Here is a 22583-nt window from a genome sequence, read left to right on the forward strand (position 1 = left end):
ATGCTGTACTTCCTGCAGTGACAATTCTACCACATCCACTCAGCACATTTAAGTTGATCAGGCTGCTTTTCTCTAGCATGTTTAACACTACTTCAACTTCAATTTCTCCTTGTAGTCCTTTTGCTCAAAGTATTCTGCATCTACTCTGTTTAAACTGAAAGAACTGATAGTGATAAGTTACACATCTTACTAAATATTTTTAGCTGAAGAAGGTTGGTGGGTGATTGTTTTTTGAAAGCAGTGTGTTCTCCTCCCAGAGGCACAGCCCTCCGGAAAACTAACAGAAGTATTCCAAATGCTCAAAGCAGCACCCAGTTACTTCAGTCTCATTTAAATCCCTTCTCCCAACCACTCTGGCTCAATTGTTTTGTCTTTGTGAAAGTTATACTTAAACCTCAAACAGCACACCAAGACATCTGGAGTTCTTTGTGCCTGCACATGAGTAACTAGTTCATGACCTGGTTAGTTGTCTACATCTGCAAGATCAGATCTACCAAAGCCTACCCCTGTGGGATACCAGACCTTGGTAAACAGCTGTCCATAAAACCCCTCAAGATGCTTATGATGTGTAACTTTGAACTTCCCCATAAATATGCAGGCCTCCACTCAAACTAAGATGAAGTACAAGCATTAAAGCCTTCAGGTACAGAAGATGAAGATTTTAAAAATCCAGAACTTTGAAGCACACAAAAGTGCAATAACAAAAGCAGAGACTACTGTTAACTACTTAATTCTGTAGAAGATTTTATAGAACAAAAACCACAATGAGTTTCATGAAGTTTGGACTGTCCAAAGTGTCTGAAGTGTGATTAATCAGCACATACTCAGCTTCGTTCTGATTATTATCCTCTCCTGTACCAAGTTATCTTTGTCATTTCTCACAAATATACACATAAAAACTATCAACTGCAGAACAACAACATTGCTTTCAGTCTATACAGCCTTACACACTAAAACTAATCCTCATTGCAGTCACTCAGCAACCTAAGTGTACCAGTACAAAATCTAGTGGAAGCTAGCAGCTGTCTTATCAAAAGAAGTCAAGCAATATTCAAAGTTTTACACTGTCTGAAGATGATCTAGGAATTAAGTTGTGTTATATATACACAAACCAGAGACTGGTTGTACTATTATTAAGAGACCTCCTAGTAGTTAAAAAAACTGGCTACAAAAGAGTCTTCAAAACTGAGAATGGGCCTGGCTTTAAAAGTCATTGTAAACAGTACATTTTTGATACACAAGGCAAGATCCCTTTTTTTTTTTTAAAAAAAGTATTACATCTCACCTGTACCAGGTATTTTTGGCTTCCATACATTACATACTGAGGTGCAAGACTGTAGATCATGTAACTTGTATGAAGAACTATCAACAAAAGTATCATACAGAGAAACAAGAGTGCTTGAGGTCGAGTTTTTCCTCGTCTGATTTTATAAAGCTAAAACCAGAAAACATACAAATATTAACATAGTGATTTTTTTTTTCCTGAAGACATTTAAAATCCTCTTTAATTCAAGTAACAGCTTTAATTTTACTGACAGAAGTGGGAGACTGCTAAAATTATCCTCTGGCAACTTAATTCCAATGAGTCAAAGCAGGTTTTCAGGTGTATTTACCTTTATTTCAAAGCACAGCTATTTAACCAAATTAATTGTTGGCTGTATTAATGATCCAGAACATTTATAAACCAGCAGTTAGTAGCAAGATTTAAATGATGTTGCCTATCACTGATTACAAACTGTGCCTTGGTTAGTCAAAGAATATTGTGTCCTTCAGTCAAGGTGAAGTGTCATCTATCACTATACTTCTAATCAGATCTAGAAACAGAGCAGGGAGTTATGAGAGAGTATTCCCAGGCTCTGGGAAAACTTGTGCACTATATGGCGGCATCTTCTCCATTTTACACTGCAGGGAACAATATAATCCTTCGTTGTTACCCTGTAGATACCACTCTACTCTAATCCCCAAAGGCTCAACCTGGGGGAGTACCATATCAGGGTAAAGAAGCTGGCAGCTGAGGGGTAAATGACAGAAGACCAAAACCAACAGCCAATCTCACAACTCACTGCAAGGACTCAGGGTCACTGTCCACAATTTTGGAGTGTCACCACATGAAAAGGTGACAGTATTAAAGGAAAAGTAGGCACAGAAGCAAGAAAATATTCATGCCTATGATGCTTGGTTGAATGGAATACTATTGGATACAAAGCTGCTTTTTCAAATACAGTAATATATGGCATATCTAAGTATGATGCAAATAATATATTACTGTATTGTTTTATCTCTTATCAAGCTAGCTAAACTTGCTTGCCACCTAAAAAGCAAGTCAAGCACTACTGACTGCATGCACATTTCAGATTTTGATCATGAAATTCACTACTTCCAGTATATCAGAATCATATGGCTTTAACTTAGAAAAGTCAGAAGCCAAAGTGCCACTGATTAAACGCTTGAAAGTCAGCTGACTGTATTGCTTAAACTAAAACACCAGTTTTGGCCTGATAACTTCACAAAACAGACCACCTTTCAAAAGCAGTGAAAATTGTACAATAGGCTTCTAACACTCATTAACCATGCAGACAATGCTATTTGCAACATCCAGTATTTATGAAGCAGTACGTAAATAATGACTATTTATTAAATATATTCAATATCACATATTTGTTAAATATCTTACTGAGTATTATGAACTCTTAAGTCATATTTACCCTTATCCAGAAGAACCATATACCCATATTTCGAATCCCTGCCATTGAAGTGAAGATAAAGTACATAACAATAGTTGTAATAAGAATATAGTCAAGTGGAAAAACCTAAAACAAGAACACAAGCAGTTAAGATGACAAGAGAACGCTCAAACTAGAAAACAAGCTCTTCCCCCACTTAAAGCTAAATAAGTAGTTTCTACTTATACCATCTAAGGTAGTAAGAGTCCTTCCATTTTAAAGTTTTACATAGCTGGCTCCAAATACAGCTAATACAGCTTACTGCTAATAAAGCTTATACAATTAGTTTGGGAAAGCAACTGAGCATTTCTCTTAATTTAAAACTTGCCTTAATTTAAGTGTTACATATTTTTAGGTCAAGAAATACTTAATTCCATTCTGAGAGTACATTAAAAAGAAAGTCCACAGTGGCAACAATCATTTTAGGACTGTATAGGCATTCTATTTGTGAATATTTTTGAACATATTTGCATACAGAACTTGATTTTTATATTTGCACTAATAACAGCTTGAGATAATACTGCTGCTGAACACTACTTTTCTCAGTAAACTACAAGCTTAGGTGTTCAATAGTTTTAGAAACCATGGGGAAGCAATGCATTATGCCAACCCATTATACCAAGAATATGGGAAGAACTCAACTAGGGGAGAGTAAAGCACTACCTTACATTAAGGCTTTTCTTTTTCTTAGCTTACCCATGACTAATTGCCAAATTTCTATGTGGCCTTGTTGCCTTCCAACCCTACTGAAGTTAACAGATGTTTGTCTTATGTAAGGTTTGTTTCAAAGACTAATGCATTACTATAACACACATAACTGCACAGTGTAATGTATCTTTCAAGGTGCAATATATTAAAAAGTGAAAAAAGTGCATTTACTTCACTTAAGGGGGATAAACTATCACATACACAAACAACTAGAATGTAGGTAGGGCATGGCAGAAAGTTGCTTTTATTCTGTACATGATAACTACAAGATGTCATTCTTCATTGCCACTATGTTCTTATCAAACGAAAGTTAGTTTCAAGCACCCCCTTCCTCCAGCAACTGGCTTCCATCTACCCAAGATTTTCATATCAGTATCTAATAACTAAAAGATTGTTGACAAGGAAGTTGCCCTTGCTTTTACAGAACACACATCTAGACAATTTTGTTTTAATGAATTACTTCAGGAGAAGTGTAACTTGCCTTTTGACAGCTTACCAGAAAACAGAAGCATCCTTACATAAGTACACCACCAATTTTTTACTTACTGTTTGAAGAACAGGTAACAGCATATTCAGTGGATTGGTCAGATTAGTTCCTAAAATTATAAATCCCGAGTCGAAGCCAGCTGAATGCAGAGCTTTGTCCAAACTGCAGTAATTCAGAAAAATTGGGTAAGTACTATGGTTCTCCCAGAGCTTTGCCTTCCTTTTTATTTAAAAGGGCAGCTCAAAAAAAGCTGATCTAAGCCTAGAGACTGACAGCTTTTTCATATTTATATAGACACACACTTTGTTTTACCACACTCATTGCACTTGTCCTATGAAAAGGTATATTGATTCCTGCATCTCTTTGGCATTTTAGCTTTTCCCTAGTTTGGGTCATAGAGCTTATTTGCCCAGTCTGAAAAATTAAAAATGCCAACATTTGAGACCTCTGGTTAGTGTCAATCTTCATTGAAATCCACCAGATTTGCAGCTGCCTATATTGCTTTCAATGCCATGAAACAATTACAATGTAACATACATCATAATGGATTATACATGTCATTTACTGCAAGAATTTAAGCACCTGTTACGCAGCCCAAGAAGTACCTACATACATTAAGATTCATTCAAGCAATCAGAATACTTCTGTAGTCTGAATTAAGCTTCTGTAACATATATGCTTAACTGCTGAATCAGAACTGTTTTCAGCAGCATACAGTCAATCAAGCTGAACCATGTCCTCTTTTGAATCTGTTTTAGCACATTTTGCTCAGTTTCAATATATACTATTATAATAGTATATATACACATAAATATAGCATAGAAAAGTGGGCTGACTCTTGAAGCAAGCCACCCGTGATTTTGATGTTAGAGCACCAACTATGTAGTTTAAGTGGTTAAGAAAAATGCTGAAATGTACTTACTTTGACAAGAACAGAGAGACAGTGAAGAGCAGTGCCACGATGATGAAGAACACTCCCCACACAATCTAGAAGTAAAGATTTATTACAATTTAACTGAAAGTGCTTGCAGTTGTTACAAGTGAAGACTTGTCTAAGTTTCAATAAAGGACTACTGATCTTGGACCACCTCAGAGCTCAAACACACTTGAAACAGTAACTTTTTGGTAAATACTTGAGAGAAATGCTAACAAAACATTTACTCTGTTGAACAGAGTTTATGTCAAGCATTTAAAAAGTTGATCATCTAAGATGAGAATGACCTCTTCACCCAGCAGATACACTAAGCTCAGAATCAAGTGTGAAAGTATATCACACACTATAGTGCAATACAGAAGTCTACCTCTAAGTCAGTGTCATTAAAGACACAGATGAGATGTTATATTAAATGAACACAGCATTTAGCAGAACGCACAACCTGTACTCGCTGTATTATATGGAAAAACCTTAACTATATACATGCATTTGGTTTTAATTAATGGAAATTAGAGTTTGTTTCCCTTGGCCACCGTGCCTGTGTGCTCACCTTCCAACAGGAGGCAACCTGTGCACAGCTTACAAGGAACATCTCACCTTTCCCAAATGAGAGCTCCCTTCTGTAGCACTATTCAGAAACACTCAATGACCAAATCACTTGGGAGTGATGTAAAACTCAGGTAACCAAGCCCAAATACCAGGTTTACTTTTTTCTTGCTTCTGCCTGCAAGTCCTCTTAGTTACTCATCAGTATTGAGTATTTCAAAGCAATTTTCAAGGTTCAAGTTATAGAAATCATCAACTTTACAAAGTATTTTGATTCAAAGGTTTAAGTCACCTAGAAATTTAACTTTGAAGTGATGTAAAGATGTGAGAATGGACTAGAGAAAAAAGATGCTTATAAATACTAAGGTAGTAGAAAAAATACCTAGATTGTCTTGAAACTCAAGTAAGTGCTACTTAAATACTATTATTCTAAAACACTATCTATCCACAAGTGATTAAAATGAGATTACTACAACATCATAACTGACAGATAAAGGCCCCTTTTCTGGAGAAAGCTCTAGAAGAGCTTCCATACTCCTTTAGCTGCACTAGGTGAGTCATTCGCCCCACAATCTTCCTTTGGAGTGCATACCCTAATCAAGAATTTGAAACCAAAAAAAAGTGTAACAGCTGTGGTTATTTAGCCAGCAAGTCATAAGCATAGATAAATACAGGTAAAAAATTCTAAGGACCACTATAATTAATTATAGTGTATATATAAATATATATATATAATGAAATCAGATACTGCTATTGTTTTTAAAATTAGCGATAGCAGGCTTTTTTGTAAGCTTTTGCACATTAATAGGGAACTGCCTGACATACAAAATAAGAACAAATTTCTTGGGTAAGCCAAGGTGGCATATGAAACATTACACTAAGTTTACCAAGAGTAAATGAAGATTTTGTAGACCAACCATATCAGCAGTTAAGCTGGGTTTGTGCATTCAGATTTTTCAGGTTTTAAGGGCTAGATTAAAATAAGCAAACAGCTTAAGAAACTAGACGATTTAGTCCCTGAACATAGTCAAAGTATGAAAAGTTTTTTTATTTTAAACAGGAAGAATTCAGGCAATTTAGCAGTAAGTTTAGAGAACTGAAGGTAATATTCTGATACCTGTACATTGTTTTCCCCATTTCCTTCTCATTTTTATCTTTAGAGGAAGAAGCCATACCTTCTTTCAAAGGTGGCTTCATTTCTTTCAGTTCTTCTATGAATGGTCTGAATCAAATAGGTTCAGAGAAATAAGGTTGTTCTTTAAGATCTTAATTAAAACACAGGAAAGTGTTTTTATTATGCCTACCAAATGTAGCACTTGAGCCAGGGACCTCATTTTCCAAGCTGTCGTCAGCTCAGACAAGCATGCTGAACTTCCCAAAACAATGCTTTCAGATATTAGAACATTGCTTATAAAACAACTCAAATTATGTAGGCCTTATTAGGTATAGATTTAGAGACTAATATCAAGGTAAGTATTAACTTGCACATTTCCACATATTTAAGTGTACTAAGATTTTGCCTCTCCACAGCAGACTCCCACTAGGTATTAGCTGTACAGGAAACAGATGTTTAAAAACAATTAAGACCAAGAGTCTGAAGCTTGCATTACTTCATTACCTTCTGCCAACTATGGCCAGTAGACAGGTATCCATATCTCCTCTGGAATATATCTGTCTTCTGAAGTGATGCATAACACTCTTAGAAGTAGATAAGTGGTTGAAAAAGCACTCCTTTTCCCATTTTAACCTCAACTCCAGTCCCATTAAATACAGGATTGAAAAGGCTAATAAAGACCTTTATTCTACCTTAGTTCATCCTGTATTTCTACAGTGCTATTAAGACTACTGAACCATAAATGATTTGCAATTAACATCAACCTATGTTTACACAATTTCAGAGCATCAGTTGACTTAAGGATCCATTCTGTGAAAGGCCTATGTTCTTACCTAGATTCCCCTCATACCTCAACTGATTGCAGACCAATCGACACCTCATTTCTAGTCTATTAACCAGCACTTGGCCAACGATTAAGATAACACCAACACTCAGACTAGTAGTTGAGCTTGCAATTTACACAGTCCAGCTGAGCCTTATTAAGTGGTATCAACCTGACTTAAATTAAAAGCATGCCTCCAGTTGGGTATCTAGGTAAGGGAAATAAGTACTTCCTTTCCTTTCCCCCCACATAAAGCCTAAGATAGGCTAGAAAAACCACTGCAGCAGGAGCTATGCGCTCACTGTTGCCTTTTACTTGTCACCTACAGCAAAGGACAAATCTATCATCCATAATCTTACTGCAACACTACTGTACTGCTGTTTACTAGCTTTAAACCAACTAGAATATCTTCAAAGATTCAAGATACACTTAGCCATGAGAATTTACAAAATAATTTTGCTTTGTGTCACAGCATAAATGAGGAGGAATCCAAGCCCCTGAGAACATGAGTACATGTTTAACTTCAGAGCAAAGGACAGTGCTTAATCAAAACCTCTTGTTCTCATAGCCAGACTATTTATCATCTGATGCTGAAAGGCTTTTAGTACTAGAACAGGCAAAAACAAAAAGCCTGGGTTTCAGCCAAACAACACACAGAGGAATTTAGTAAGGTCATTACAAAGAAAAAAGCAAGCAACCCTTGATCTATATTAAGAGAAGCCTAACTTTCAATGCAAGACAATCTTATTTCCTGCTCCCTAGTCCTTTTGAAAGCAGGACTTCAATGCAACTATACCTCAAGCTATGTTACCTCCACCACTACAATCAGTTTGAACTGCTCCATTGCTAGGCCACTTCCTCATATCCCTCAGCTACAAAACACAGACCCCATACCCACCTGTACTCAATCATTTGCTACAGAACAGCTTTCAGAGCTGCTGCCTTGCACTTACATCACTTTGATCACCTCTAAGTGTCTGCTTGGGTCTTCTCATCTACAATCTGTTGTACAAGATAGTATGCATAGAATTAACTGCCAAAAAACAGTGAACCCTGTTTTTATGCAAGACTGCAGATATTACAAAAACAATGAGTTGAACTAATACAACTTACACTGCTGCCTGAAGTAAGTTCCTTCAGCATAATAGAAAGCCTCTACATGAGCAAGTTAAGGAAGCAGCTAAAGCAGAACAGTAAGAACTGGTTTACTTAAAGCTTTGTTTTACACTTGAACATATGGGATTAAAAGACATGGCTAAGCAAAAACCGAGACAAAAATGTCAATATAGGCATTTCTCAATAGTAAAAATGGAAGCATGCTACTTCTAGGTCATAGTGGAAAGCTAAATTGCATTTCAGTTTAATAAATCAGCCAAATAATTTGGAAATATTCAATTTATTAGTGTATTTTTCCACTGTTACTGCACATAAGTCACAAGCTGGTAAGTCTTTTCTGACATTATTCATGTTCTGCTTACACTGTTTTCCCTGGTACCTCCCTTCAACTTCCTGAACATTCCCCTGACCCCTGCATCATCCTTGAGTTATTCAGAGAGCTCTTTGCCTTCTATCCCTGCTCCCAGATGTCAGTCAAGCTAAGTTGTTTCATCTACGGATACTTCCAAAATGTTACAAAGATAATCATGGGATTTAGGACTTAATTTATTCTGAGCAGGAATGACCACACGATCCACAAACTTACATGGTACTTCTTTAAAAAGCCTCAGAATTAACTTCCAAAAATCGTTAATATTTGCCCCTCCAAAAAGCTAAAAGAATACTCACCTGCCCAATTGTTTCCTACAGTGGTACTCATGTACCAACAAAAAGAAGAAACTGAATCTGCTCAGGACAGCTATTCCATGACTTTGAATCAACACCAACGCAACACAAAAATTTAAAGGAGCAGTTGTCCTCTCAGGGCTGGTGTCCATTAACAGAGTAAAGAAAACTGGTGGCACATTATTGAATAGTTATACTGACCAAGAAGCAAAGCTGGATTCCTCATGGGAAACACTCTTTGTATTGGGTTTACATGGCAAGTTTTTGGTAGCAAGGGGGCTGCAGAGGTGTCCTCTGAGGAGAGGCCAGAGGCTTGCCCTGTGCTGGACACAGCCATTTTCCAGTTGGCTCCAACTGACCCACTGCTGGCCAAAGCTGAGCCCAGCAGCCAAGCCGGTTGCCCCTCTGGGAAAACATATCTAAGAAAGGGGAAAATACTAGATAGCAGAGAGGAGAGAAAGGAAAAAGTGAGAAACAGCCCTGTAAACACCAAGCTCAGAAAGAGGAGGTGCTGCTCCAGGTAATGGAGCAGACATCTCCCCCTAGCCCGTTAAGAGGACCATGCTGGAGCAGATAACCACACTCAGCCCATGGAGGACCCCACACCAGAACAAGTGGGTATTTTCTGAAGGAAGCCACAGCCTATAGAGATCCCACATGCTGAAGCAGGTTCTTCTGACAAGAACTACAGCCCATGGAGTAGACCCATGCTGGAACAGGGACAAAGTGTGAGGAGGAAACAGCAAAGAGATGTTATGGACTGATGGCAACTCCCTGTTCCCCATCCCCAGAGTCAGGACTAAAGGAGTGAAGTTGAGCCTGGGAAAGAGTGTCGAGGGGGATTGCAGGAAGGTGTTTTAAATGGTCTTTGTTTTTTACCATTCAAATCAATTTTAATTGGCAATTTTCTTCAACTCTGTTTTGCCCATGAGGGTAACTGGTAAGTGACTGCCCTATCTATCTCCACCCACACATTCGTCCATCTTATTTCCTCCCCCCTCCTGTTGATGGGGAGTGAGAGCAGCTGGGTGGGCATTTGGCAGCCAGCCAAGTGAACCCACCACACTATTGCATGACATGACCTACTTTCAGGTAACCTGGCAAACATGGGTTAAAAATGATTGTTAGATGAAGCAAAACACTTAGTATTAAGTTATCACTATGTAAACTTAAGACATGAAATATTCACACCTCTTGCTTTCCATGCTGTTAACCTCCCTAATGTAGAAGATGCAGCTATGAAAGCAGGAAAAAAAGCCTGTCAGTTTAGCCACACCACCTCTTGAGGCAACTAAACTGACTCCTAACAGCACCTACAGTCTGCACTAACACTCTGCCAGCATGGCTGATATCTAAGCAATTGCCTACAGTTTCCCATCTTTCAGCTCTCTCCAGAGAAAGGGGGGGAGGAATCAAAAGCCCATTAAAGAAAGGAATACCCTAACCCTCCATCCTCAAGACAGCATTAACTGTACCTATGTTTCTCTGAAGGCCTTCAGCAACAAGTGGAGAGAGACTGACACATCTATACAAAGTCTTCATTATCCTTAAGATTAGATAGAACAGTTTCTCTCTCCCTTTCTAGAGTTCAAGTGTACCACTCTGTTTATCAAAAGAACGCTGTTCTCTTTGTAGTAGCCTCCATATACTTGGGACTGATGTCAATGCCTTTAAGTTCCTGCTTAAGCTAAGCCACATGAGCATGCTCCGTTCACACAGGTCTTGATCTCCAAAATGGAGTGCTTCATTTTCTTATTTTACTCACCTTAGGCATCTCTTCAGTTGTTTCACAACTGTTTTGAAGTACCCCATCAAAAACTGATGCAATACTCCCAACTTACCATTGTTGAGTAGACTTCCATGTTTCACAACTTAGTCTCATTTATATCGAGCAAACATAACTGTGTGCTCTGGAGTTTTTTCCCTGAACAGTTTTTATACCCATCCCTAGAGCTTACCACATTCCTCTTGCTGTTGAGAGTATCAGATGAAAGTATAAGAAACCATAATAAAGAAAGGAGCAGCAGTAGATTTGATATCTACAGGAAAGGTTACATTTTGTAGAAGGAAATTAGACTAGTTTGACGTTACTTGACAACCCCATGCTGACCATTACTCATTTCTTTGGGATCCTCCAGATGTGTTGCTTTTGACTAAATTGAAAAATTAACAGCTTCATCTTTGAGTTTGATTTAGCTTTCAGGAAGACAATTGTTCTCAAAATTTACTTTACTCATGTCAAAAAAGCTTACTCTTCAGAGAAAAAAGTTTTGGCTCTGTTTAACAAATCACATGCTAATAGATACTAATTATTTTGTTACTGCTAAAGCAAGAATATAGGAGGACATTATGCAAAGACAATATGATTATATAATGTTGACACTAAGTTAACACTGTAAAAGACCTCCAAGACTAAGTGCTATTCCTGAACACGTTGTTCTGTTCTGTCAGTCCCAATAAGAGTCTGCAACTCATAAACCTGACCATCCCAAACACAAAGCAGAAACAGCGTTCTCCATATCTAGTACTTGCCTCACAACAAATGGAATTTCTCTTGAAGTCTGAGAAATGGCCACATTCTTGAACAATAATATACAAAGTTGCATTAAAGATGTGGTGTAAAGCAATAAGCAAAGCTCCAAGGTATTTTCTGCACTTCTACATTGATCAGAAGTATTATATATGGATATTAAAAGATTTCTGTCTTTTCATGAAAACCACTAATTGAGCGATTGACAAGTTATATATGTGCAAAGACAACTCAAATGCTATTAAAGTAACAGTAAAACAGTCCTGCAAGATTTAAAATGTTAAGTGATGGACATTATCACCTTCACAGGACAGCTCAAGGAAAAGTCAAAGTAAACAAGTTTCATAGCATGCTTCATAGCACAACCCTATTCTAAGTGAAAATCTGTCAAGAAAAACTATCCACCTGCAACTCCCCTTTAGACTGCGATTCTTAAGTCAATAATTTACAGTGACTATCACAGTTAGAATAAAAAGCATTCAAACCACAATAACAAAGAGACACTGGAATACCATCCTGACCGTAAGTGATAATCTGTAAGGAACTAATGATATTGTACACTATCCTGTGAGAACACAATGAATTGTTAAAGCCCTACAGACAACAGATATGGCCAATGCATTTCTCAAATTTCAGGTGAATGTGAAAAATTAAAGAAACTACACAAGCTATTTTGAATCAAAGGAAACATCCAAACTGTTAAAGTGAATAGTTAGAGATATTTGTCCTTTAAATGAAAGGGCTAAGTCTAGATTTCTAATGTATCATAGGAAGGTAAGTCCACTAAGAATTTCACACTGAAAGCTTTGGTTCAACTGCAATTTCAGCCCATTTCCACTAGTAATCAGCATTAACAGTAGCAATAATGTTAGAGGAAATTGCTTATAGCTCCCCCCTCAGCTTTTCAAAGTGCAGCCCACAGTTTAAAGTAATGCTAAAATTTCTTCCTACATCTAGTTGGCAAAAAATACTTTATATGGCAATACTGTTCCACAAAAGTACTGGTTTTTAAAAACAGGTATCTACTAAAATCAAAGTCCTAAGATCAAAAAGAGACGAAGACCAAAGCTTTGCCCCAGTAACAGTCTCCTTTGTACTGGTTAAGTATCAAGACATAAGTTCCATGCAGCTAGCTTACTATTGATCAGGTAATTACTTGCCAAGATGCTCATTCCAAATGCATATATTCTCCAAGTATCTCTCACTTTTGCTGGCTACATGTAATTTAGATTAACCTAAGCTACCTGACAGCTATAGAATTCTTCCTTCTCTTCTTCCCATTTTCACATGCCTGAGAAAAGATAAGATATTCAGATTTTCTATAGCAGTGGCACCATAGTAGATCAATGAGGAATTGCTCCTTTTCAATCTTAATCAAGTTTTAGGCAAAGTAAAAAGTTTTCCAAGAGCTCAAACAGAGCTTGCTATAGGACTGTCATTGTGTAGTATAATAGTAATTAAAGAAATAAGCAGTTGATATTCAGGATGGTAATCAATAAACTTGACCTATGATTTATTGGGAAGAAAGCTGGAAGTTATTCTAATTTAAGTCTCAAAAAGTGAGGAAAGTTTTACCTTTAGAGGTCGGATAGCTTCACAGAACTTTGTCCACCAGCTTTTCTCAATAGACTCCAGATGCCTCTCTCTTCTTCGAAGTGTCCTTAGCCTCTCTTCTAGTTGTTGTACAGTCCGTCTATCCCTTGATGACAGAGGCCGACCATCTCTGCACTGGTTACCCAAAAACAGTGCAAGAGATCAAGGGACATTGAATCAAGAAAATAGACTTGACATCTAGTTTAATGAGTTACAACAACTCTAAAGACTTTGTAGTTTATAATTCACACTGTTTCTATGCATAGCAAGAGGATGAAGTGCAGAAGTCACAAGCTGCAACAAGGGAATGCCTATTAGATGGTAGAAAACTCTTCACAATGAGGATGTTCAAAAATTTTAAGAGGGTGGGCAGTCTCCACATCTAGAAATGCTTAAAATGCACAGATGTGATCTGAATAACCTGATCTAACCTGAAAGGGGTCCTTGTTTTGCATAGAGGGTTGCACCTGATAACTTTCAGAGGCCCCTTCCAATCAAATTCCATGACTAAGCCAATGTATTAAGCTTAGCATCTGTTTTCTTTCCAGCATTCCACTACAAAAACTCAGCTATGTTTTTGTACTTGCAAGAGCAAGATGACTTGCTGTTCCAAAAATTAACCTTACAGAAATGCAAACAAGAGGCACCATTACCCCAAGAATTAGTTGAGTGTACTAGACAAACATAATCAAACAAACAATTAAGAATGTACTTTAATTCTGAGCCTCTAAATACTGAGCAGGCATCATTGCACTCTGTTGTAAATTGAGTAGGACATCCTTAAATCTCAGTTATACACTAATAAGCAAAAGCAACCAAACAGGCATTAGGCAGCTGAACCAAAATTGTTTCTAACATTGATGCTATTGTATAACAAACTGATCCTTAGATAAAAAAATATGTAGTAGGAGATGTACTAAAACTGTAAGAATCTTTTTCAAATTTTGAAATTCCCTATTCAATTTTTCTCCTCTTATTTTATAAGAGTGTTCTTGCAAATGGTGAAACACTTCACACCCAGTGAAGTTAAAGTGAACCTATTTTAGATAAATTTCTTAAAAAGGTTACAAGACTAAGACCGCATTCTAGGCACACGTAACACTTAAAAGTACATTGTGATGTCCAATTTGACAGGAACACATATTCTCCATACCCTGTATAGCACCTCAGTGACTTGAAAAAGACTTTTTGAAGACAGTCCAAGCTCCCAAGCTGCAAGTCCAAGCTTCAATTATTTAAGAGTAATGAAATAAAGCTACCAGGTGGACTAATAGTTGAAGACCATGCTACATACTGAATCTTTTCATTAGATTAAGTAGCACACTTTCATACTTCTAGTTTTCACTGTACATTACTCTCACTAACACTCACTTTCTTCACGACTTCATGCAAATATAACTGAAGTACTAAGACTTTATTACAGACTGAGGCAGAATCCTGACCATAATCCATAAACCAAGGAGAATTAGTTTATACTAATGGTCACATTAAAATGTAGACATAACTTAAAGACTTTCTACTTTTTGATCCTATTTGTTGTTAGCTAGATCGAACAACAAGACCAGTGTTTGCAAACTCTCGTAATCCAACAGTCTTCGGTAATAAGTAATGCTCCATTTTTAAGGGGTTTCTCATATTGATTTCAGTAATACAGATGCCTTTGTTGTAGTAGTACTCTGTACAAAACCAAAACTTTACAACTTAAACTGGGGGAAGACTACTTTTTAGGTTTCATTATGCAACAAGATTTCAGAACACTGAAGGTGCCCCCACTGTGTAGAGGTAGCCAAGTATCAAGGAAAGACTGTTGGAACTGTTTCAACATTGCTGAGGTCTACTATCACAGAGCATACAACAGCACAGATGGACTGCCAGGATGGAAGTGATGTATCTTAATGCCCTTTCCCCCCACTCAAGGCTATGAAAACACTGGTCAAACCATCATCTGAAATGGGTTGGGAAAAGGGTGGGAGATTATCCCTAGCATCTTGTATGTAAAGGAGAAATCTTACCATTCTTCGGCTTGTGCTCTTAGTTTGTTAAAAGTGTCCCACTTACAGTAGGCACAGCATTTCAGTGAGCTGCAAAGCCATCGTGGGTTTACAAATGGTGTTCATATCCTAGGGATGTTTAGGATTCAGAACAGAGACTTCCATATGTATACTTTTCATAAAGAAATGATTTATAACAGCAAGGTACATTAACTGGGAAGCAAGAATATCCAGGGCTGTTATTTATTCATAAAGATGATTAATAGTTTGATGAATTTAACTCATGACAGCTCCATGTGGCAAGTATCTGGTGTTGATAACTACACTGCGTAAGTATCAACAAATTGGATGCCACATCTGGTAGCAGACTAAGTGAGGTTAATATTCTTAACTTCTACAAAGAATCTCTTCTCCAGTCCTGCTTGGATATATGGAAGTTTGAGTTTAGCTCATCAGCACCATTATTAGCTACAAAGAAATAACTAGTGCTACAGGACTGATAAAGAAAAACTGATCACTACTATACAAGCAGCCACATTTGTTTCCAAATAACTCAAATAAATGCAAGCTAGTCACTTCTGACTTGCTATTCTTTCTGGAACAAAAACTCTCTACAGCACGACCATAAACTAGTAAGCAAGCAAGAAAAAAATTCGTTAAGAAAGTGAGAACAGTGAAGACCATACCTTTGATTTAATCCTTAATAAATGTTGCTCCACTTCTTCAATATCTTCAGTGTTCTCTAAACGTTCATAAGCCGCACTGGTAGTTCCCTTAATCAAGTTTAGAGGCAGAGCTGACATACCATAAGCCTAGGAAAAAAAAGGAAACATACATACTCAAATTTTCTGCCATATATTTTCATCTGATAAGGCTGCTGTATGTTGTAGCTATAAGTTATCACTGCTGGTTTTTTCCCCACCCTCCTTCTACAGACTTAAGGCAATCAATTCTTTTCCTTTTTTGAGCAAATCGTAACAAACATGCTATGCAGATTCCAGTGTCCCACATTGTCTCAGCAATCATGAGATGCTTAAGTACCGTTGGAACAATAGCATGTGTTAAGGTTTCATATAAGTATAGCCCACTGAAGATTTATCAAGCTAGCCCTCAGGTTTTTGTCAAATCATTTAGCTTTCCCAAAACTTAACTTTCCCAATTTAGATCATAATCAAAACATTGTGTAATACAGGAATTTCTAGATACTGAACTTTAGTTTTAGAAAAGTACACTGGCTACAAAGAAATTGTATAGTCTTCAACTCACTTAAAATGAAATTATGTAGAAAGTACTTGATTTGTTAAAAAAACTTCTGCAGTAAAGAGACACAGCAGAAGACAGATGAACACCTAAACTCAGTTACATTCCAAGACTGCTTAGATACCCATTCACATTCATAAATTTTGTTGGCGTTTACTCCTAGTTATAAACCCTATACCATTCAAAGTGTTTGCCAGTTTCTACATCAACACTATGCCCAGATTTTTCCAATGCAAAGTCTGTAAGCTTTCCACTAACGTAAGAAGAAACAAATATCTGAGGCAAGGTAAACAAGAAAATGCCACTACTTCCTCCCTGCTACCCTATGACTCTTATAGATCTAGGCCAAGGTCAGAAGTTTCTCCAAGCAGTTTAGAGACATTAGCCATAGGCTTTTTATTTGTTTTCCTGTGGGTGGAGGCTGTTGGTGATAGGTTGTTCTTGGTGCAGAGCTCAGCAGGAAAGTTTCTTTTCTTTCTGTTAATCACAGTTAACACATGCAGTTTTAATAGAGTGCTTGATATCTGAACATTCGCTAACTTCAGAAATGAGCAGTTTTCTAGACTTTCATAGGAATACCACTCCCTCCTTTGAGCACAGCTTTACATTTCACACTGAGAACAGATTTAACACAAATGCTAGTGTGTTATAGATGTCACCATACATGCTGTCAGACCACAAGCTTTCTGTACACAAGACTTGATTTGACCTGCTTAAGAACCTACTTAGGACATACTAATGTCTCAGGCATTGCACTCAAAGACACTGTGGGTTTTTTTGGTGTATTTTTCAACATGCGGTATACCCTGCCACCAATACCCATTTCTAAGCCCCTTTAACAAAGGGGTCTTATATATTATTATTGTAGCTCAAAACCACATTAACTATTTAAATTAATAACCATTTCAATATAAATATCAGACACTGAGCCCACAAACTTCAGTTTTATTCTGCAAGCAACAATATTGCATGATTTCAAGAAACATTCCTCCAAGTATTAGGCTACGAAAGCATGAAACAGAAGTTTAGCAGTCTGACAGCCTTGTTCACTTACTGTGGAATTAGGTTTCTTATGTTCAAAGTGACAATTACCAGTAAATTGTTGGAACAGTGTCAGTTAAGTTCAACAAGCAGACAGCATACGTGTCTTTCAACAGGCTTCAAACCCAAGGAAACAGTGGTACCTGTTAAATCACTTTAAAGTATTTAAGTAAGGGTAGGAGAAAAGTATTTTCCTTCAAATATTTCTTGAAGCACATATTAGCAAAGAACATATTCAGCTAGATCTTTGACAACTTGCACTATATGACTTTTCACATAGCTATAAAGTGTTAGAATAGGTTTTACCATAGACTCCTAGAGAATAAGGCAGGCTATTAACTATCTGCTCAGCATTTCAGGACTTCACAGCTGACAGCCTCATTTGTCACCCAAAAATACAGCTAAAAAAAAGTATTTGCAGCACTGTTTACAAACTGTTCCAAATAAAGTTAAACTCCTTTTTTTAGCTACAAAAGGTAACTGGCGATTTCAGTGCCCATGTTAGAGCTTTTTGCTGTAAAAGCTATACAAGGGAAAAAACATCTCTTATCACAGGCTAGTGATGGCAACAAAGTTTCATGCTTTCCAAGACACTCTACAAGTTCTGGTTTGAACACAGCTATACAACCACAGAAAGGCCTACCTACAAGACTAAGTATTTTAGGTAAGGAAAATAATTTAACTTAGGTTGGACTTTACAACTCTGTCCACAAATGTGGCTCAGTTCTCCCCTTAGAGTATCTCCTTTGAGAGCATTAGGCTGCTTTGCTGTCTACAGGAGCTAAAAAGTAGTCTCCCCCAGTCCTTCTCTTCTGTAGGCTGAAGAAAGAATTCCTTCAATCTTTCTTTATGGGTTGCGTTCTCCAACTCTAATCACTTTCACAAGCCTCCACTGGAGCCTCTACAGTTTTCCAGTTTCTTAAACCAGGGGACCAAAACCAGACACAGTCCACACTTCCCAAGTGTGGCTTTGGAAGTGCCAAATACAGTGGAATCATCACTTGATTATGATAATCCCTTGATCTACTGATAATGCTCTTGCTGATGCAAGTTCAGGACAGTGTTTGCCTTCCTGCTGCAGGGCACATTGCTGGCTCATGCTCAGCTTCCTGTCCACTTGGACTTCCAGGTACTTTTCAGCAGAGCCATCCCCCAGCCAGTTAGACCCCAGCATGAAGTGTTGCTTGGAATTAATCCATTCCAAGAAAAGGCCTTAACATCTGCTAAACCTGATGCCATTCTTGTTGGCCCAATCTTCCCACCTGTCAATGTCTCTCTAGTGGCTCTTCATTCTGTTGTATCTACTACTCCCCATTTGATATCATTCTCAAACTTGATGACTAATTATATTCCACACCATCATCCAGATCATTTATGAAGACTGAATAGTATTGGGCCCATACAGATCCTGAAGAGCTCACTCAGGTCTGGCTGCTAGTAGCGTAACTCCAGAATTTAGGTAAAGTATAAACACCATCCAATTTAATAACTAGAATGCAGGCTGCAATCTAAACAAGGTCCCTCTGTGGAATCCAAAACATTTCCAGCCAGAGCCAAAGACATTCGGTATGCAGAAACACGTATGAGATTGCTATGACAATAGGCCTGCACAAATTTTACACACCTAAGCTCAGAAGCAATTAGATTTCACCATTAAGCAGAGGCTTCCACCTGTTCTTCAAACAGCTACCGTCAACTAACAGATATCAAGTATTTACTCAACAGAAATAGTTAAGAAATAAAATTCAGAGTTCTAAATCATCTAAATCTAAGTTTCTACAAAGCAAACTGCAACTCTTAAAGTCATGCATTGTTTTGCTGTTTTTGCAGATGTGAATTGCATACTTGAACGTCAACCCTGATCCAGTGATAAAGACAGGCTAAGTTCCTTACTTCAATACAAAAGATGCTGATAGTGAGATGGTTATGCAAGTAAGCCTCCCATCATCAGTGAGGGAAAAAGTCACATTGGTCCTTCAAGACATCAATATATAGAATGAAGGACAGAAAGATGAGTCATCTCATGTGATGTGTCACAGGTCTGAACAGTAGCTGTATTAGCTCAGCTTCAGGGCTGCATTTTCTTTCAGGCTGATGTAGTTCAAGGCTGCCCTGAACAAAGTTTTAATCCCCTGCGTTAGTACAAGTGTTAAGTTATTCAAGGGCTATTATTTTGGGCATCTGCAACTCAACAAGCAAGCAATGTATCGAAGATAGCACAGGAAAACCAAAGCTGCACACTAAAGCCAAGAGAGGGCTCAGTCCTGAAAAACTGTTGGCTCAAAGTTTGGAATACGAATGAAAACAGATCAGAAGAACCTTTAAAGTAATTAATTCCCATACATGAATTTTGATAAAACAAGTAATTAAGTTTTGACATATTTACACCACTGCAACAGTTTCCAGGACTTATTTTTGGACAACCTTTGCCTAGAAGTGTTAAGTCAGATAAGAGGCACTGCACTGAAGAGTAAAAACAATCATCAAAATGCAACAGGCGATTACAGCATACATGGTTGTTTTTTCTACATAGGTTCTTCAAAATGACCTGAATCTAGTACTAAACACTAACTGTTCAGGCTGGTATCTGATAATACATACTGCAAGGTTAGGTCTTTAAAGCTGTTACTGAATGCCTGATAAGCTTCATTGAAACCCCATTTTACAGTAGGAAAAAAAAAAATCTAGATTTATAGTTAAAACAACTTATTTTAAAAAAGATTCCCCTCAAGTGATCCATATAAGAGATCACCTCCTATCAGTTAGCTTAACGGCTAGAAAGCCAAACCCTAAGAGCTCACTACCTAATAAGTACAAGTTAGCTGCTCATGGATGATGCCTCTGTCTCATTCTGATTTGAGAGTCTGCCCACAGGCAATACAGATAGTATCTCTGGATGGATGAAGTTCGTATTTATACTTCATAGATTTCTTGAAGTAGATGGCCTTCTACTCTAAAGAAGGGAAAAAAGAGAATAACTTAAGCAAAGCAACAGAAAACCCAGCTTAACTATCCTATAAAAAGAACAGTCTAAACAAAGCTCTTCAGACTTCTTGCTTATTTGTTATTCACAGAAGTGGTAGCTAGGCCTGAGACAGGAATTTGCAAAGAAATCTGTCATCAGTAAAGTAGGAGCCTGTAACTCACATGAAAGCAACAATTAGTTTGATACTGTTTATGCAGTATCAGTAGGCATTGAAGAACAGTGAGAAGCATATTCTAGCTGTTCTCTCAGCATGCCACTGAACCCAAATATACTCTGTGCTCCAGACAGAGCACTCAAATACCTCGATAGAGATTACATGAGCATTGCTTCCACTTTGCTTAATCTGCACTTACCCTGTGTCCCTTCCCTTCCTATCCTGTCTGCAGCAGATCCAGCTATTCTCCCGTCATTCCACAGTTAAGATTTAGAAGGAAGAGTTGCTGTTCTAATCCTTTGGTCTCTTGCAGACTCAGCATCCTACAACACTTTAGACTTGCCAAACTCACACAGCCCATAGCTAGATAAGTCTTTCTTATTAGTTGCCCGGTGTGTTAATAGCCACTCATAAGCAGAAGATAGAAAACAAGTAAAGTTGAGACAAGTTGTAAAATCACATTTTACAGAAGATGCAGCAAGCAACTACGTCATGGATAAACCCTTGAATATTAAAAAGATCCAGAAAGTTTTTCCACTGGGAACCATAACCACTAGTTCAAAATTTTTAATTGCACAAGCTACCAAAGAGTTCCACTGAAAAGGGTGTATTATTAGGTGTTCCCACCTTAATAATCAACTAGATCAGCCATAAGCACACAGATCAGTCATGAGGAGCACAGAAAACACACATTGAAATTAATATAGCAAATGCTTTTAGAAAGAGTTAAATAAGTTAAAGCTAACTTTGAACACCTACTGCAAAAAGCCTGAAGCCATCAGGCATTATAGTTTAACTAGAAGTTGATTATGTTTCACTTTCTACATCTGCTATGTTCAGCTAATAAGATACGGTCTAATGATTAACTTGTGGCCCAAACAGGATAATCTCTCCTTGTTAGAGATCAAACAGAACAGGTAAGTTGTTTCTGATCAGTTTGGCACATAACCAGCACTGTAATTGAAGGTAGTTTACAAACTTTTTCTGGTTCAAGATATTTAAGAATTAAACCTGTGATTTCAAGAAATTATCAGAAAGTACTTGTGTAGTATAGCAGAAAGTCCCCATTCCATTTATTTTTAGAGGTCCATGTATCAAGCAGGTATGGCTTTTAAGTGCTATCACTGAGGTATTTTAAAAGGTGTATATATAATCTTGTGCAAGAAATGTAGAAATTAATACTAACAAACATATCTTGCATAGCACTGCCCTCTAGTGAAGTCACATGAAACAGCCAAATAAAAAAAGATATTCTATCTTTTATATTATTATCTATTATATCACTGTATAAAAGGCATAAGAAGAAACACTCACAACTTCAAATACACAAATATTCAAATTCCTATTTTCTTACAACAGCTTGTTTTAAGACTTTACCTGAAAGTGTGACCATGAAAGACAAAACGTTCAATTCTACCAACTAGACTGTGATCAAAAATGCACCTATTCAAGTTAAAAAACAGCTGAACTCTAGTTTAGGATGCACAGTGCTTTAAAAGAAATAAGTCAAGTACGAGTTAGTTTGTTTCAATATCAATGTCCCACAAACCCCCCTGTATTTCAGGAATATTTTGGTATAGAAGAGATTTTCTGTATTCATAGCCTAATTAGCTTTTTATTTGAATTATGTTAAGGATGAGGGAAGTCACATTATGATACCTTTTATCCCTCATAGCAATTAATATAGTTCAGTTGTCTATACTGAACGCTATTTCATATGGATACAATGCACCCTTGTCAGCATTGCTTCTGATGGAACAGGTAAGCTAGTCCAATTAAGTAGTCTCAAGTGTGGTGCACTTACATGTCATACCAATACAGGCAATACTTCAGAGCTTGCGTAAGAGGAACTAGGACTCCACCTTTCTTGAAACTATCTTTCTTCTCTGTGTACTTAGACCACACAGTTTT

General features: G+C 37.4%; 1 protein-coding gene across 2 annotated transcripts in view; it reads right to left on the reverse strand.

Annotated features, from left to right (window-relative positions):
* The window catches only part of LMBRD1 (LMBR1 domain containing 1), a 91317-nt gene that overhangs the window by 26524 nt on the left and 42210 nt on the right, over positions 1-22583 (reverse strand). For both annotated transcript variants that reach the window (XM_076332998.1, XM_076332997.1), the window contains 6 exons: positions 15918-16043; positions 13223-13375; positions 4841-4905; positions 3978-4080; positions 2706-2810; positions 1286-1435 (listed from right to left, as the gene is read on the reverse strand). In XM_076332998.1, the coding sequence (XP_076189113.1) occupies positions 1286-1435; positions 2706-2810; positions 3978-4080; positions 4841-4905; positions 13223-13375; positions 15918-16043 (702 nt within the window). The remainder of the gene's footprint in view (positions 1-1285; positions 1436-2705; positions 2811-3977; positions 4081-4840; positions 4906-13222; positions 13376-15917; positions 16044-22583) is intronic.

The sequence above is a fragment of the Aptenodytes patagonicus genome, chromosome 3 (genome assembly GCF_965638725.1).
Source record: "Aptenodytes patagonicus chromosome 3, bAptPat1.pri.cur, whole genome shotgun sequence".
In the NCBI taxonomy this organism is placed as follows: Eukaryota; Metazoa; Chordata; class Aves; order Sphenisciformes; family Spheniscidae; genus Aptenodytes; species Aptenodytes patagonicus.